At 43.7% G+C, this 16,754-nt stretch overlaps 4 protein-coding genes across 4 annotated transcripts; 1 reads left to right on the forward strand and 3 right to left on the reverse strand.

Annotated features, from left to right (window-relative positions):
• Positions 1-935: 935 nt before the first annotated feature.
• Positions 936-3,970, reverse strand: BYT42DRAFT_609923 (uncharacterized protein; the record flags this gene model as incomplete). The annotated part of the gene is made up of 13 exons (XM_051571332.1): positions 936-1,055; positions 1,128-1,181; positions 1,270-1,294; positions 1,391-2,046; positions 2,115-2,252; positions 2,312-2,428; positions 2,488-2,808; positions 2,888-2,980; positions 3,040-3,275; positions 3,335-3,373; positions 3,450-3,539; positions 3,605-3,862; positions 3,931-3,970. 13 exons carry the CDS (start codon positions 3,968-3,970, stop codon positions 936-938), a joined length of 2,187 nt encoding a protein of 728 aa, XP_051428720.1.
• A 2,091-nt stretch (positions 3,971-6,061) lies between these two features.
• BYT42DRAFT_553660 (chloride channel) lies at positions 6,062-10,337 on the forward strand. Its single transcript, XM_051566509.1, has 14 exons — positions 6,062-6,443; positions 6,539-6,790; positions 6,942-7,045; positions 7,131-7,433; positions 7,489-7,603; positions 7,686-7,855; positions 7,953-8,060; positions 8,137-8,282; positions 8,360-8,434; positions 8,586-8,896; positions 8,960-9,012; positions 9,087-9,107; positions 9,253-9,762; positions 9,830-10,337. Exons 1-14 carry the CDS (start codon positions 6,155-6,157, stop codon positions 9,992-9,994), a joined length of 2,622 nt encoding a protein of 873 aa, XP_051428721.1. The 5' UTR covers positions 6,062-6,154; the 3' UTR covers positions 9,995-10,337.
• BYT42DRAFT_553661 (uncharacterized protein) lies at positions 10,338-11,047 on the reverse strand. Its single transcript, XM_051566510.1, has one exon. The coding sequence runs from the start codon at positions 10,929-10,931 to the stop codon at positions 10,644-10,646; it is 288 nt and encodes a 95-aa protein (XP_051428722.1). The 5' UTR covers positions 10,932-11,047; the 3' UTR covers positions 10,338-10,643.
• A 162-nt stretch (positions 11,048-11,209) lies between these two features.
• On the reverse strand, positions 11,210-16,503 carry BYT42DRAFT_553663 (Rapamycin-insensitive companion of mTOR, N-term-domain-containing protein). Its single transcript, XM_051566511.1, is given in 15 exon segments — positions 11,210-11,875; positions 11,936-12,087; positions 12,158-12,302; positions 12,384-12,674; positions 12,750-12,877; positions 12,939-13,017; positions 13,097-13,763; positions 13,781-14,621; positions 14,695-15,047; positions 15,125-15,312; positions 15,367-15,498; positions 15,564-15,765; positions 15,830-16,012; positions 16,082-16,271; positions 16,351-16,503. The coding sequence occupies 15 exon segments, from the start codon at positions 16,438-16,440 to the stop codon at positions 11,533-11,535; spliced, it is 3,984 nt and encodes a 1,327-aa protein (XP_051428723.1). The 5' UTR covers positions 16,441-16,503; the 3' UTR covers positions 11,210-11,532.
• Positions 16,504-16,754: the final 251 nt, after the last annotated feature.

The raw sequence follows: 16,754 nt of genomic DNA on the forward strand, positions 1-16,754 counted from the left end.
TCCAAAGATATTGCGTTGATATTCTACTTGGCCCTACTGCTTTGAACAACCATTGGCCATGAATGAAAATGGACGGAGAAAATTCGACAAGCCGGTCATGGTTTGGGTATAATCGAGATGATCCAGTCCCTTTCGCTTTTGTTATTTTTTGTTATTTTTTGTCGTTTCCCTTTTTTTTTCTACTTTTTTGTCTTCAAATTCATCGAGCTTTTTCGTTGTTCCTGTCTTTTTTTTTTTTTTTCTTTGTGGACTCCCTGACGCTCGAACCGGACAGCAATCTGTAGAGCGCCTATGGCTCGTAAGAATAAGGAACAGACGGTTCGCATCTCGGAATCTTATTGTCCGCGCAGTTAAACATACAAACTTAGACATGCCGTCGTTCTTTAGATCCCTCATCGGTCTCTTCCTGCCGGTGCATTGTACGAAGTACGAAGTGTCGTCATTCCGGCTTCAACTATCGCTCTGCGATCCCAGTTTAGTAGACCTCATGACATTAGCAGATACCATTCACCGTTGGATAATCTCGCTTCGTCCGAGAGTGAATCTTCGGAGGACGAATCGACCGAGATCGAGGATCTGAAAGCCGTAGTCAATAAGCGTGTGAGCGAATCGGGAAAAGTGCAATATCAGATTGTCTACAAGAACAATAACCACTTGATGTGGGTAAGTGGCCGACATGATAAACTTTTGCACCCATTCGACACTGGGTCGTGTGGATAAAGAAAAGAGTCATGGAACCCGGCATTGAGAATCCACTGTTTCCAATTAGATTTCACCCCACAATTTGCGACCCAAACACTGGGATCAAGTGGAAGCATTTGAAAATAACCGTTTTCGGGAACGATTTCGCCATTCATAACCCAAAAACTATACTACCATTTTTTTATATAATAACAACCAAGAAAGATATATACAATTTGCCGCGACGTTTCTTGCTACCGCCTTAAACGCATAAAAAATGCGTTCTTACTGAAAGGACTGTCGGAAGGCAGATATTTATCATAAAAGTTGACAATAAATTCTTCTGGTTTGAAACCGAATTTTTGATACAGAATCTGCATTTTCCCCCATCCCCCAAGAAAATGTCAATCATGTGCACACGATACAACAACCTAATTATAGCTTACCATAGCATTGTTGTTGGCAGATACATGCAACGTGACGTCCTTGCTGATCGCCGTCTGTGGTTGTTGAAAACAACAAAAAAAGAAAACAACAGCAATGATGAGAAATGATGTACTGTGACATAAATAAAATTCCATTGCTTACCTGAAATAAATGATACAGCATAAACCTTTTTTTTTTTTTTTTTTTTTTTTTTTTTTTTTTTTTTTGGAAAGCGACATTTGATGAGCGTTTCGTCATAATATGATTTGTATACCCCACTTACTGTCCGATACCAGCATCTTCCCAGCCAGGTGACACAGCAATATAAGTAATATAGGCTTCAGGGGTCATAAATGCACACGCAATAACGCATCGTTTATACAGTACTACAATGCTGAATTCCGGGAATTGCAGAGACTCGGATACATCAATGCCATCCCAAAACGACCGGCAAAGCATCTGATTCACTTGCTCCAAATGCTCCGACTGGAAATAGACGTAATCAATGCTAGCACCTCGATGCGTAAGGTGATCCACGGACTCATGGTAGCGTCGTTTGGGTTTCCCGTTGGCTTCTTGGATTTGTAGCAGCAATTTCATCCGGGTCGGCTTGCTTTCAAAATCTCGGCGAATATATGGTCGTAATTTCCGTCCATTCCACGGGGATAACCATGGATCATCGCGTGTGATCGTAGTACTTTTCCGCGGTAATCCATACAATCTCGAAGCAAAGGAATGCCGGTAAGGTGTGAAGGGGATTTCAGGAACCAATGTTTTTGATACATCGGGTGTGGCAAGGTCATCCCCATCTTCCACCTGATTAATAGCAGGTTTAATGACAGATGTTTTCGACATGACTGCCATGTCCGTTTTGGAGCGTAATTGAGCGGCCACCACTGCATCGAGATCAAACACTTTCATACCAAGGTTTCGTTTCAACTAGATCATACAGCATCAGATACCCATCTTGCCTGATCAATTGGGACGAAGAAAAGAGTTTCACTTACACGTCGTACAGCCAGCTTTCTTTTGAAACGCACCGCAAAGGAAGGTAACGGTTTGGAGGCATGATCTAATTTCTGTAACAGCGACCATTCATCATGTTGCGTGAGCATCGCTGTATATGGTTTCTTGGGGGTCGGTTTCTATACTTTTCACATTAGTATCAAGTGAAAACTGCCAGCTGATAATCGTATCAAAGTACCTCGTCCCTGGGAGGTTCCTTGGCATCCTTGATTTCCTTGGAATCTTTGGTTTCTTTCACTTGATCGCTCATGTTGCCGTCTTTGGCGATTTCTTTACTTTTCGCCTTCTCCACCACCTATCACCTCTGATGAGCTGAATGCCCACATCGTGAAAAAAATCATTCATACGCGTTACCTCTGTCTGAGCGCCTGCAATGGTTGACGGAGCGACCGGTGGAAGTTGGGGGGTATGTTCTTTGGTCGATACGTCGATAGGGGAGGCAGATGGCGTTGCTTGCTTTGATGTAACTGCTTCGTTTTTTTGTCCATCGGCTTCTATCGGTGCTTTTCGTTTACTGACACTATCTGTGTTTGTTCTTGAATCTTGTTTATAATGGGCTGCAGATGTCGCGGATGGTACGCTAGCTTGGTGATGTTTCACTTTATCCAACGGTTTGTGGGTATCGTCTTTCTTTTTCGTACTTGCTTGACTTTTGGGTAATGAAACGGCCGGCGTCTGTCATGATGAGTTTAGCATCGATTTCTCTTGATGTTGTACCATAAATAAATTCGGCACTATTCAATACAACTGATACCTCATTATCGCTTTCCGCAGAAAATAGCTCCTCGTCTGATGATAACTCGGACAAGGAACTCAGATCATCATCCAGCGCGTCACCTTCTTTTTCCTAATACACCGATCGTCAGCTCATATCTCGCCGAGTCTTTGATAACATCTACCACTTACTTTTGTGAGAGGTGCCGATTCTTTGCGGGTTTTCAGTTTGTTCTGCCGTAAACTACTCCGCCGTGACGATTGCCTGACCTGTGCAGGAGACTGAACTTCGGTGGTTGACTCTTTTCGTTTTGGTCGCTTTTTGGTTGCGTCAGCACTGTCTTGTTCTCCTGAAGGTTCCGTTGCTCGATTTCGCTTCAGTGGTTTTTTCAAGGTGGGTTTGATGCGCGGAGGTTTCGCCTTGGTATCTATCGAAACGCATCGAGTCAGCTACCAGTTCAAGCATACAGGCAACCCATATCCTTACCTTTGACAGGCGGTTCTTCTTTATGCAACGTCCACCAAGCTAAGGAAACACACAAAAAATTCGAAGTAAGAACCTATCATCGAATTGACAGCTGCACAGCATTTTGCATAATTACCAGACTGGTGGAATTTTTCAAACCCAGACAAGAAGATGCTGCTGTGGGTGGACAAGACACTGGCGATGGTGTTATGCCAAGTCACAGATCCTGCAGGGAGAAATATCGACGTTCAGTGATAAGTTTTTTTGACAAGGACACACTGCATTACTTACGTTGTTTACCAGGAGCAAGGTATTCCCAGTAATCGTCAATAAAGGCACACACGTCTTCTTTCCAGCGAAAGTATTTGTGATCGCGGTCTTTGGACAGATCCGCTTGTTTCATGAGATTATAAATGACCAGATGCACGATGGTCACCCAGCTCATATTGGTCCGTTCATACGTTTCGGGACCTTGGGAGCATACTGAGCAACGAAAGTTCATAAACGTATCACCGTAAAGTAACCGTTTCGGTAGGGAGTTGATACAATCTATGCAACAGGTTACACTGAAATGTCCGTTCAAGACGACACTTGCCCGCCAAAATTTTTTTCCTTACCTGCATGGAACCATTGCTGACAAGAATCACATTGAACCATAGGCTGATCGCTGATGTAATTTCTTTGTAAGTACAAATTTGGACGTTGGACCATTTTCATTTTGCCTTGTACCTTTTCAAAGGTCCTCCGCAGTAACAGTACTCATTCTCTTTATTCTGTTGGTGATCGTTCGTCCAGGTCAATGCCGTAAGCTGAAAGAGACAAAAGCTTAGTCGCTTTAATAATGCTTTGCGTAATTTAAGGCCATGCTTACATCGTATGGAAACTCCTTCATTGCATGATCAGCATGGACGCCAAATGGCACGTCGCGCGGCAAGATCTAGAGAACGGGCGAACAGCTGTGACTGTCATTGATCTCATCGGTCTCCCAACTTGAGAATCACATAGTTTTGATTTACAAGAGTGAGTGGCGCACAAAATTAGGGTCGTATGACCTCTCTTCTTCTGTTGTAATAGGTTGAGTACTATTACTTTCTTATTAATGATGTCTTGGTTTGTCATCCAAGAATAGCGACCGATTTTGTTTTATCCAATAGCTAGTAAAAAAGGTTTATGGCCAAGAAAAAACCATAAATTGCAATATATTTCTTATTTATTTGTGCATCGATTGGCAAGAAGCAATCTTGTTTAGGTTGCTGTGAGTATCCACGTTATTAGTCATGCTAATAGTAAAAAGGAAAACTTTATGCGGTAATCACGTTTAGGTTATGAACTGGAGATACTCTGGAGATCAACTACCTCATTTCTCAAAAAACCATTTTGTATCAAGAAATAACCATCATGCCACAAAAAAAAAAAAAAGCCAAAGTATAATTCTTCGCAGCTGCATCGTCCTTGATATTTTGGACTTTAGATGATAAAAAAGTACACAAAAGCCGATCTGAGCTAAGCGAGGATGCAACTTACTGGTTTAGTGCACAGACCAGAAAAAGCACAGATGAAACACAAAGGAATTCAGCATTGGCTTTAGTATGTGTCAGGATCGGCAATATTTACCGCCTCTTTTATTGGTTTACACTGTCATTTCGCTCACATGGACTGACGTAATTCTTCCACTGGTTCACCAACCTTGCACCGTTAAAGATCACAGCAGCGCATGCGTGTCAAGCCCTACTTTAACAAAATGGGCCTGTTTTTCTTATTGATCGCGACATTTGTCGTGGCAATTCAATAATCCAATATAATCAATGTGAAAGTGCATCAAAGAAAGTTACCGTAGCTCCAATTTTACAAAAATGGATTGTTATCATTTTTATGGCGCATAAAAGTGGTTAGCCGATGAAAACACCGATCTGCAATATACATTCACTCCTTTCTATTGCTGCTAGACTTTGCCTATGGACGATGATTGGAAACTATAGAGAACATTATAATGTCGTCCAAGATTTGGTGAACAAGGCACATATCCAACGTATGAATCATTGCAGAATCATGTCACTCCTTATGGGTTTTCAATGAACTGTCAAGGAGAAAAGGTTCAGCAGAATGCAAATAAAATATCAAGAACATAACTACAAATTAATACAACGAGGAAAAACCCCATAGGCGAATCGATTGCGAAGGATAGATTGAATGTTTGCATCGACACGTTTTGGTTGCCAATTTACCAAGACCTCATGTTCCTTATGACAGGATGAAAAAGAAAAAAAAAAAAGTCGTTTGAGAGGAAGCTTATCCGAGAATTTACTATGTTTCTTTACTCCTGTATTACTGTTTCGGTTCGTGCTTTTGTAAAGTACGTCATCTTGTTTTGAAATTTCGCAAGAGCTTCCACTTTGGTCTACTGTTGTGCGTCATTCAGGTAAAGAAGTACTGTGGGAAGTGTGAGTTGGCGCGGCCCACGATTGAGAAAAAGCGCGGAGTAGGACGAACCCCGACGGTGAGAGAAGACTCCTCTCACCAGTTATCTGGTGTTCTCTTTGGGATAATGGGCGAGAATATCTTTTTTTGGGCTACTGAAGCCGTGATGCGGATAGGATAACTGTGTTTCAAAAGCAAGAAAATCAAGGTTAGAGTTTTTCTTATAGATTTCATCATCAACCGGGAGACAAAACGTCCCGTGACAATCTATCAGTTGTGGGGACCTTTTTTTGTGCAACATCATCAATCTAACAATATAAAGAAATAATACGGAGGGAAATTTATTTCTAATCTTTTTTTCTTTTCCTTCATTTCTTCTCTTAATCCTTTTTTCTTTCTGCTCTTCCATAATCCTCTTTTGTGATGACGGAACGATCCAGTCTACTCGATCGACGCCGAACGAGCAATAATCACACTTATAATACTCTCAATGTCCCTTTACCCCCACCCTTTGAAGATTTACCAAACTCCGCCCCACCGACCGCCACCGTTTTTCACACATCGTCTCAGGGCACTCCCGCCGTCAGTCCACGAGGCGAACATCGGTTCAGAATCTTCAATAAACGCACAGGGTACTATGACGACGATCGTCAAGGATTGGTGAAAGAGAACACAGGTGTCAGAGTATGGAGCGAATCCTACTCCAGTATAGGCAAGTGCCACAGACTCCCCCTTTATGCTCGTTGGCAGCCAGTGAACGACCACTGCGGTCCATTGAAATGGATGTTTTAATATGTTTTTGCATAGATTGGATCCACGATCGTATCAAGGAAGGGGTTCGTTTACGAAAATTGCGCGATGGACCGGGATTGCGAGGTCAATGGGAGAAGGCCAAAGATGCATCGCAAGCGTGGATTTTGGTCACGATCATTGGAGTCACGGTTTCTGCCTTTGCATGGTTCATTGATGTCGTGCAGGAATGGATGTCGGATCTCAAAGAAGGCTATTGCACCACTCACTGGCGCTATAACCATAACTTCTGCTGCTGGGACAAATCAGGTACATGTAAAAAAGATAAGAAAAAAAATAATCCCCGCCAATCCAAATCCGGCTATTTTAGTTCATGCGACCAATCATTCCACAGTGAATTAACTGACTTGTCACTTGATCTCCATTTTTTTTTTCTTTTATGTCTTTTTTTTATATATAGAATATGAAGCATGCTCCGACTGGAAGAGTTGGTCAGAAGTATTCAATGTGGAGACAAAGAGCTATGGGATTTATGTGTCCTTTCTCATGTATACGGGATTTGGTGTAAGAAGCCAGTGAACTGATAGATGGTTCGTGCGTATAAAAAGGCGAAATGGACTAAAAAAATATGAATTATGCACTATGTTAGTTGCTATTTTCACTGGTGGCGGCCCTGATGGTCAAGTACTCTGCGGAAAAGGTAACGACCCGCGTTCCATCCAAACCGGCTCCATTTTCGAAATCGCCTTCGCTCGCCTCAATGCCACGTGATATCTATGTGGACAATACCCCGACGATGTTGAAATCCAACGAGCCAGAGTACAAGACGGAGACAAAAATTGCTTATTACAGTGCGGGTTCGGGCATTCCTGAAGTCAAAGTGATTCTGGGCGGGTTTGTTATCAAAGGCTTTTTAGGGATCAAGACCCTGATGGTGAAAAGTGTTGGCATGGTAAACTCCGCTCGCCTGACATGAGGGACCAGCAGATTAAAGTAACCTTATTCAGATATTTTCTACATCAGCCGGCCTCACCTGCGGAAAAGAAGGTCCCTTTGTTCATCTCGCATGTTCTGCCGGTAATATCGCATGCCGTCTGTTTGCCAAGTTTAACAAAAATGAAAGTAAGTAGTATCTTGCAGGTGTCATCCCCCGAGACTTTTTAGATGAAGCGAAAAATTTACCGGTTTCTTTTTTGTTGCTCAGGCAAGCGTCGCGAGATTCTGTCTGCTGCGGCGGCGGCCGGTGTATCCGTGGCTTTTGGGGCTCCCATTGGTGGCGTGTTGTTTAGCCTGGAAGAAGTCAGTTACTACTTTCCTATCAAGACCATGATTCGTAGTTATTGTTGTGCTATGGTAGCCGCCACCATGCTAAAGGTAGCTTTATTGTGGATTTGATATTTGGGGGGAGCGGACATGCGCGGAAGGGCTATGCAGAAAATTTAGGCGTGTCGATTTACACCGTGTTTCGTAGATTGCGGACCCATTTGGTACGGGAAAAATTGTGTTGTTTCAAGTCCATTACGATAAAGAATATCATTTGTTTGAAATGGTTCCTTTCATTTTGTGTGGTGCCTTTGCGGTAAGTAAGCCTAAAACGGTTTGAATGATACAAGAAACAGAAAAAAGAAAAAAATATTCTAAATCATGTGAATCAGGGATTTTTTGGTGCATTCATGACGTATTTCAATATCAAGTATCAACATTTCCGCAGATCCACCGTCATCGGCAAATGGCCCGTGGCCGAAGTCCTTGGTATCATGTTGCTGACAGCCATCAGCGGCTTCTGGAATCCTTTTACAAGGTATAATGGAAATCTATAGGATCCCAAAAAAAATCATGGTATTCACCGTATATCCCCTTTCTTCTACCCAAATATAGACTAAGTCTCAGCGAATTTGCCGCTAACCTCTTTTCGGAATGCTCTCCTAACAATGATAATGCCGGACTTTGTGTGTAAGTACCAGCATGGCTACAGGCACAAAAAAACAAAAGCATCATGTGTATGTGCGCATGTGTATGCGTGATACCATTTTTCTTTTGGTTTCTGTATGGGGGATTTTCTTGCGTTTTTATTCACATTGGAGATGGGTGGTGGGTTGGATAGGATGACGACCGGCGAGATTCCACGTATTCTGTATCTGTTATTTACCGCTTTGATCATCAAAATGGGACTTACGATTATTACGTTTGGTTGCCGCGTCCCCGGTGGTATCTTTCTGCCGGCGCTTGTTATTGGGGCAGTCACCGGTCGCATCATCGGTTTAATTATGCAGTATTTGACCTTGACCTATCCCAACTTGTGGCCCTTTACGGTGTGTGCCGAAGATTTGGCCACGCGTGGTGAATGTGTGATTCCGGGCGTCTATGCGATGGTAGGCGCGGCCGCAGGCTTGGCAGGAGTCACTCGCACCACAGGTACATTGACCCTTGCATGCAGAATAGAGTAGTGATGTCTGACATTGATATATTTTTCTGCAGTCTCTCTGGTCGTGATTATGTTTGAACTGACTTATTCGTTGACTTATGCTCTGGTAAGTAAGCTCTGGCGCGGACATCCATGCTTTCATACACTCACCCAACGTAATTCATGCACGGTTTATTTTAGCCTATTATGATTGCAGTGATGGTAAGTAGTTTGGTTACTATCTGAATGATAAAGGGAGTGGAGCTGTCGGCATCTCCATTATTAGCAGTATTCTGTATAATGGAAGCATCCATTGGTCAGTATCCAAATATTCACGGGTTCTCTTTTTTTTTTTTGAATATGTTAGGTGGCGAAATGGGTAGCAGATGCGATGTTTGTGGAAGGAATTTACGATCTGTTGATTGACTTGGGGCAGTATCCTTATTTGGAAGCACGCAAGGAATATGTGCATACATTGACGATTCCGGATCTGACCGAATATTTACCGGTGATTGATGTGGATCAAACCATTACCGTGGAGAAAATACGTCAAAAGATGGACATTATTGCCTCGTTGGGATATCGCGAAGACGGCGGGTTTCCTATTTTGAGCAGCACCAATGGACTCGAGGGATACATTGCAACAAGTGAATTGACCCATGCGCTTGACCAGTTATTGTCATCCTTTGATGGTATTCCCATGATCTCTGATCAAGATAAGAACGACTTGCCGGTTTACTTCCGAAAATCAAGACGTCATCCAACCGAAGAACAACAGCCAACTGGTATTGGCGCTCTGGTGGCATCCATCATGGAAGAAGAAGAAGATTACACGGGTCATCAACCCTTGAATGACTTTTCACAATACGTCGATCAGGCAAGTATTCCTTGAACCTGACGAAAAAAATTGGAAACAATAGCATACTGACCTGTAATTTTTACAGGCACCGTTAACGATCAACCAGCATGCTTCCATGGAATTACTGATGGAGATGTTTATTAAACTGGGAGCGCGTTATGTGTGCGTGACGCAGTCCAATGGCCGGTTCCTGGGTATCATCCACAAGCGACGACTGTTGGCTTATCTGAAGGAACTCGATGAGGACTGAAACCCCGCCTCCACCGCTTTCCCATTGTAATTTTTGTTTTTGTTGCGTTTGTTTTAATTAGATGTTGCTTGCACAAAATGGGGTACCAGGTCCCCATTGGGCCACCCTGCCATGGAAGGACATGTGCGGTTGTAAATGATTTTGCTGGTACCTTTTTTTCTGATCGTATATAATTGTTTATTTTTTTTGTTATTCCTTTTCATACTTATATCGCCTTTCTCGATATTTTATACTTGTGTGTCTCCATGGTTTTCTTCTCGAAGCAAGAAATTGACACTCGCTGAGTGAGACAGATTGCTACAAAGCAAAAACTCGATCGAGCCTTTGCAAAAATGTGAATAGAAGGCTTTTCATAACTTGTAACATCAATTTTATGTTTATTCCATATATTACAAGTTCAATACAGGTAGAGTTTGATCCGCAACTTGTCGATGTCCGAATCTGTGAATACTAAATGCGCAGTCTTGGATAAGTTTTCACAGCCTTTTGAACTTTTTACTGTATTAAAAAAAAATATGAGAAGAACTTATTGCCTTTCATGTCCTCGAAACTTTTTTCTTTTCGAAGGGTCACAATGGAGGGCCATGCATGAATTTCAACATTGGCATTAGAGGAGGATACAATGGCACCATATCTTGACGCAGGAATTTTAAAAATCGGTGACTCTTCCACTAAAGCTCCAGTCTCCGTGACGTAAAGGCTCGTTCTTGGGACCGTTGACTTCACCAGTTTTGGGATTCACATTGCCCTCGAATTCAGGTTCAAGTTGCAGTCTTGCATCGTCATGCAAGGCTCCGGAATCCTTCATGTCTTGCTGGTTTTTTTTACGAATGAGATCCAGCATTTCTTGCTGTTGCTTCTTATTACCCAGAGGAATAGGACCGGGACGATTCAGGGAGGTATAAGCACGTCGAGAGATGTGTCGAATGGAGAGCATTATAGAAGTTTGATATTAGTGATGAAGCGTAGCAAATTGTCCTTGTTACGATTTTTTTGAGTCTGTTTTTTATTTGTTGCAGCTTACAAGCGAAAACCAATAGCAGTGTCCCTTGTTTGCTAATTGTATCCCCGAATCACTGGTGATGCTTTGATGTCCATTGCGAAAATTCCAGAAAAAGCATCTCCGTGTTTTGTGCAACACTTTTGACAAATGACCATTGCTGTTGTTCGAATTTATCGCAAGCGTTAGCCTTGCCTGACAAGGTCATTTGAGAACTACAGTAGCATGTTTGGTATCTGCCAGCAGGGATCTCTGCTTTTCAGGCATAAATTTTATGCTTTTCATGCAAGTCAACCTCTGAATAATACAACTAGGATATTGTCGCTGACAAAAGAATGCCATCATAAAAGCTTGCAGTGTAATGCACGAATATAGGATTTTGCATTCTCAACATGCAAGAAACATGCAGTGGACGTCGGATGATGATTCTACGATGACTTTCTAGGTCCAGTACTGTGAGACGGGATGGATAGGTAGTGGTATAGGAAGCAATAGATTTATACTAAGCGTTATTGTATAAAAAGAATTGCTGCTTTTTTTACTTTATCTGAAAACCCAATTGGACTTTTCTTGCTTCTAGTTTTTCCTGCTGCACTTTTGCTTGGGGATCCAGCCCTAAGTTTGACTTTTTTACATCCTCGTTTGCCTCGTCTTTCGTGGTTGGATTTTCATTCGTATTGGCGGTTTCCCCGGTGCCTGGGGTTCCAATAGATCCAGCAACCTCATCGAGGACTAGCAACTGTTCAGGTGTAAACCGCATCTCGAAAATGTCAAGTACATATTTGCGTACTGGGGATCGGAAATGATAACTGCCGAGCAATTGGCATACGGAATAATATAGATCCACTCGTTTAAAGTGATCTGGGTATCTCTGTCGTAACCTAATCCACAAATATCGTCGGTTGATCCGGATGGGTATGCCTTCTTTTTTTTTTCCTTACCTTGCCAGATTTTTGGATGCTTCATTCGCCAGAATGTGATTGCTCATATCTCCAGTGTTTTTCAGAATCTCTACTGCGATGGCATTGCTTTTCGCTGTTGCTGGTAGTTGGGGTGGATCGGACAGTGCGGGTGTATATTTCCAGTTACGGATCTGTTTTGGAAAGTGACATCAATGATTCCATCGTCCATCAGCCAGAGAAACATCATCCAGTTATACTTACGCTTAAAAAGTCACGAAGATTCAATGGCACGCAGAGCCCTTCCGCTTCCCCATTAGGCGCAATCATACTCTCCCATCCAAATTCTCCGAGAAGTTCGATACCCTGATGGGTTTTTGCAATAAGTCCCAACACATAGTAGCATGTCCTAAAATTTTTACGGAGAAATCAGAACATGTTGGAACGAAGGTTGAATGTGATGGCGGTTTTCATGAGACAGTGAACGTACCCTTTCAACGATAAAACCTCGCTATTCTCCGCCATGTAGACGATATCTTTCACAATTTCTTCTTGTTCCAAAAAGGGCAGTCCGTTTTTGGTGGCTCCGATATTACCGAGGGCCCACAACACCGCTTTGAGACGCTGGAGATTGCCTGCATCATGATCCTTGACCGAATAGTTGCGAACAAAATTGGCGAACAGTTGAAAATGTCCCTTTTCGCGTAACAGACTGCATCCTTCTTCGGTTTTGGTCAGTTCGCCGTAAAAATGCGGTGGAGTTAAGCCGTCTCCCGGTTGACTAGATTGAAATCTGCAAGTCAGTGGACGTCGGGGCATTTGCGGTGTGAAAGAAAGAACCGGAAAAAAAACTTACAGAACTTCAAAATCATTTTCGCTATCTACACGTTCTTCAAACGGTTTGACGCTCTTTTTGTGAGGGGTGTTTACCAAAGCTCTCGCCAGCGAAAGCTCCAACTGTGTGACATACTGCTGATTTCGAAACTAGAATTTTTCGCAGGTTAAATCCATAGTACTGATGTGAAGACCGCATTTGTATCCCTACTTCGAACCAATCGTCCATTTCCTTATGTACATATCCCAAATCATTGAGGTATCGAAATCCAGTAGATGTTGATAAAAACCTAAAATATCCGTGAGTGTGATCATCGGGGGCCGCAAAGAAACTGGGGGCGGTGGTGCAAAAATTAGACGGGCACTTACCGTAGCAGCAAAGGGTTGCCAATTTCGCCAAGATGGCCCAAACTGGGACGGAATTTCACCAGCAGTTCCAAGTTGGCCGGCTTTTCGCATGCTTCATCCAGCAGGTTCACCGCCATCTGGCAAACATCCAAATGGGTATCGTATAGTTGAGTGACGAGTAATCGGATGATCCAGTCGTTGCATTCGCTTTCGGATTGCTGTAGAATGATGCCCAGGAACTGGGTAGCAAAGAGTCGGATCGGATTGTATCCCGACGTCATAATTTTCGACAATAGGACGCGCGGATGGCCGTCCAAGGTGTAATCCATATTGGTGATAATCGCCATTTTGAGATCGTCGCGATTTCGCAATTCGGACAACTGATAAAATAAACTGAAAATCTTGAATTTCTCCATAATCCGGACCCCGTCCTTGTATTTGCTAAACACGCCCAAAAGCGTAAAGTAGCCACTACTCAGCGTACTTTCCATCCTCTCTTTCGAAAAGATGGGTTCCGTTTCCGGATCGCCGTTGAGTGGATCCAGTTCATTCAACGCTTCGGCCACCTGCGCAAGCAGTTTGTTTTCGCTGAGGTACCGTATCCCGTCGGGATTACTCAGTAGCGTCGAAAGGAGGGTGCAGCCCGTTTTCACGTAGCGAGCCACATTCGCCTTGGTCGCATTGAAAACTGCATTTTGAAAGGACGATAAAAAGCCAGCAGACGTTTGATAAACTTTTTCCCCCGCATAGCCTCCTCCAGTCGCCGAGGATTCAGAAGCGGTCCCTGCAGTAATTCCAATATACTGTCCCAGCTCCATTTGGTATAATCTTTGGTGTTCAAGACTTGACTGTCCATCAAGAGTTGTCGGAAATGAATGTCATCGATGGCGTATCCGATTTTCAGCTTGACTTCGTGCACTTTTTCCTGAGACCGTGTGGCGTTGTCGGCCCGTTGGCCTTTATTCGCTGTGGCCGCTTGATTGGCGTACCGTGTGCGTGCTCGTGTGAGTTTGTCAATGTGAGCGAGGGCGGCAGTGGCATTGTGGCGCACTTGTTCGTCGTCAAAGTTGGAAGCAAGCGCGAACAATTTAGGTAGCGATTGAACTTGGATCCCCATGCGCATGGGAAGCAGCCGCGTCGATAACTGCAATATTTCGCCAATCAACAGGGTCGCTTTTCGAGAAAGATAAATGTCGTCTGATTTCACCATGTCCACTAGAGCCATCAGAATATCCGAGTCAATGAAAATAATAAGGATGATGCTGAGATGATGATCCAGCATCTTCAATCGTTCCGAGTTACTAGCCGTGGTGCGTCCGCTGCCGATATAGGCGCCGTCGCTGGCCGATGCGCCTACCGATGACAAATCGCTCCTCACAGTCGTAGTCAAGCCGAGAGTAGGCCCCGGCTTGTACATTGGTTGGCTGATTTCTGTATCGGGAGAAGGTGCAATTTGGACCGTATGTTGACGACCGTAAAGAAAGTTGTTGTATTCCTGAGGTAACTTGACCCGAAAAATGTCAAAGAACATGTCCAGGACCATTTTCTACATTGAGGGAGGGGACATGAGTTGCGGTCATTCACACAGATTTGTCTTGTTTGTCTGCAAAAACATTTACCTGGGTTTCAGGCACAGGCAGTCGTAGCGCTTGAACCACGGATCGGGCTGCGCGCATATCGTTGGCACACATGTAAAACACGCCTGCCCAACTTTTTAACAGCAGTGTCACCACTTTGGCGCTGTTCTTTAATCTTTCTTCATAATTGGGGCCTTTGCTGGATTCAGTAAACGGTGCAATGATGGTTTCCAGTTCAACACCTGGTCGCAGGTAACAACGCCGATTCGGGGTATCCAAAACATAAACCAGCGCATGCACAAGCAATTCCGCCATGTTTAACGTGCCATCCAACAGTGCTTGCATGAGTACCCGCAAACCGCCCGCACGAACCGTCACTGCCACATCCAGCACAGCTATTCAAAAGGGGGAAAAAACACCAGCTGGTCAATAAGAGTCTCCAATTCCCATAGAGTAAGAAAAAAACACATACTCAGTTCGGCCAACGTTTCCAGACATATGTTCCTTAGACGAGAATCGGTTTGTTCGGCAATCGCGACAATTGCTCGTACAATGCCCTGATGCACGTGCTGAATGCCGCCATACTCGATAAACGCTCGTATCAGTTTGATGATTTGTTCCCGCTCAGGTTCATGAATATCCGAATCGCGTGCTAATGCTCTGAACTTATGGTAAGTCAGAGCCCCACTGTATCATGTTCATCCTCCGTCCTACCGAATAATAAATACGTCCATGTGTGCCTGCATCATAAGTTCAACATCGCTCGCATCATCTACCAAATGACGCAGAGCTCGGATCGCCACCACGCGGATTTCTCTGTTGGGGCTCGCCACACACTGTCGAAGACTACAATAAAGTGTCAGCATGGGTTAAGTTGCCCCATACAAAAACATTACAAAGTAGAATCCTACCATGCAACCAATTCTTTCTTTGGATAGTAGGCATCAATGTCCGTCGTATTCTTCAATATCCGTATAAGCGTATCTAATTTCTCCAGTTTCGACTCTTTTAGTGTGACGGCGTCAGTGACAATGGACGCTTTGACTGCTTTCCATTCGTCGATTTTCAAATGGTGGACAATGTGGTGCATGCGTTTGCCCAATGGCCATGCATCTACAGACAAAGCATATATCATGAGACCATGGCAACAACAAAGAAAGTGGAATTGAGTGTGTACCATCGTCAGGAAACGAAACATTTTCTTGCGCGGCTTTCTGTTTAGCTTTGAAATTGGGGGTGCTGTTGGATCTGGGTTTCCCCCGAGAACGAGAAGCGATTTGTGAAGAGGCTACGGGAAAAGGAGTGTTGCCCGTGTAGTTGTGTTCTCTCAGTTTCAGGGCCACCTCAGGTAAGCCTGCGCCTAGAGTGAATGGTGAATGGTAAGGGATTAGAAACCGTCATTATGTAGTATTAGACCAGCCACACCCACCTTCGTTGGTTCTAATCTGTTCAATTTGGTGATTCAAAGACTCAATGGCCGCGTTGTATCCTTCTAATTGGGCTTCTAGATCCCTTTTTTCCTTAATCTTATCCGGCTTTTGAAAATACGCTTCGAGCATGTTCTCTACGCCCGATTTCATTTTAATTTCTTTATTAAGCTTCGACAGTAACTCCTCGAGCTGTTATACAACTATGCATATTAGTCTGTGTGCCAAAAAAAAAAAAAAGAACCATTGCACTTGTAATGCAACCCCTCACCTTTTGAACCACCATGGCCGACGATTTTGCTGGAGGAGGTGGAGGCGGAGGTGGCGGTGGTGTAGTAACCGTAGGCACTACCGCATCCATCTCTTCTGCCTTTTTCGACAATGCGTCTGTGGATATCGTGGAGGAGGAGGAGGAGGAAACGTGCATGGACAAAGGAAGCAAAAAAATCACGGGACCGGACACTGAAAATAATTGGTTGGCCGACTTTTTCAGAAAAGCTTGTCGTCATACGTCATCTCTGCCGGTTGGGCGAATTTCCTTTGGAAGCTTTGAAATCGTCTTTGCCTTTTTTTTTCTCTCTCTTTTTTCACAAGTGGTCTGAAAGAAAGATAAGGTTTATACATAGAGAAAGGCACCATCGTATCCATTACGACAACATCGGTTCCTTTGTTCAC

This window comes from Radiomyces spectabilis, assembly GCF_025331425.1.
Source record: "Radiomyces spectabilis strain NRRL 2753 chromosome Unknown BYT42scaffold_1, whole genome shotgun sequence".
Taxonomy (NCBI): Eukaryota; Fungi; Mucoromycota; class Mucoromycetes; order Mucorales; family Radiomycetaceae; genus Radiomyces; species Radiomyces spectabilis.

Coding starts and splice junctions, on each gene's coding strand:
- BYT42DRAFT_553660 (XM_051566509.1), top strand. CDS start 6,155: ATGACGGAACGATCCAGTCTACTCGATCGACGCCGAACGAGCAATAAT. Junction 8,435..8,585: donor GATAATGCCGGACTTTGTGT/GTAAGTACCAGC, acceptor TGGGTTGGATAG/GATGACGACCGGCGAGATTC. Junction 9,108..9,252: donor CTATTATGATTGCAGTGATG/GTAAGTAGTTTG, acceptor TGAATATGTTAG/GTGGCGAAATGGGTAGCAGA.
- BYT42DRAFT_553663 (XM_051566511.1), bottom strand. CDS start 16,440: ATGGATGCGGTAGTGCCTACGGTTACTACACCACCGCCACCTCCGCCT. Junction 15,048..15,124: donor GGAAACGTTGGCCGAACTGA/GTATGTGTTTTT, acceptor CCTTTTGAATAG/CTGTGCTGGATGTGGCAGTG. Junction 14,622..14,694: donor TGCCTGTGCCTGAAACCCAG/GTAAATGTTTTT, acceptor CCCTCAATGTAG/AAAATGGTCCTGGACATGTT.
- BYT42DRAFT_553661 (XM_051566510.1), bottom strand. CDS start 10,931: ATGCTCTCCATTCGACACATCTCTCGACGTGCTTATACCTCCCTGAAT.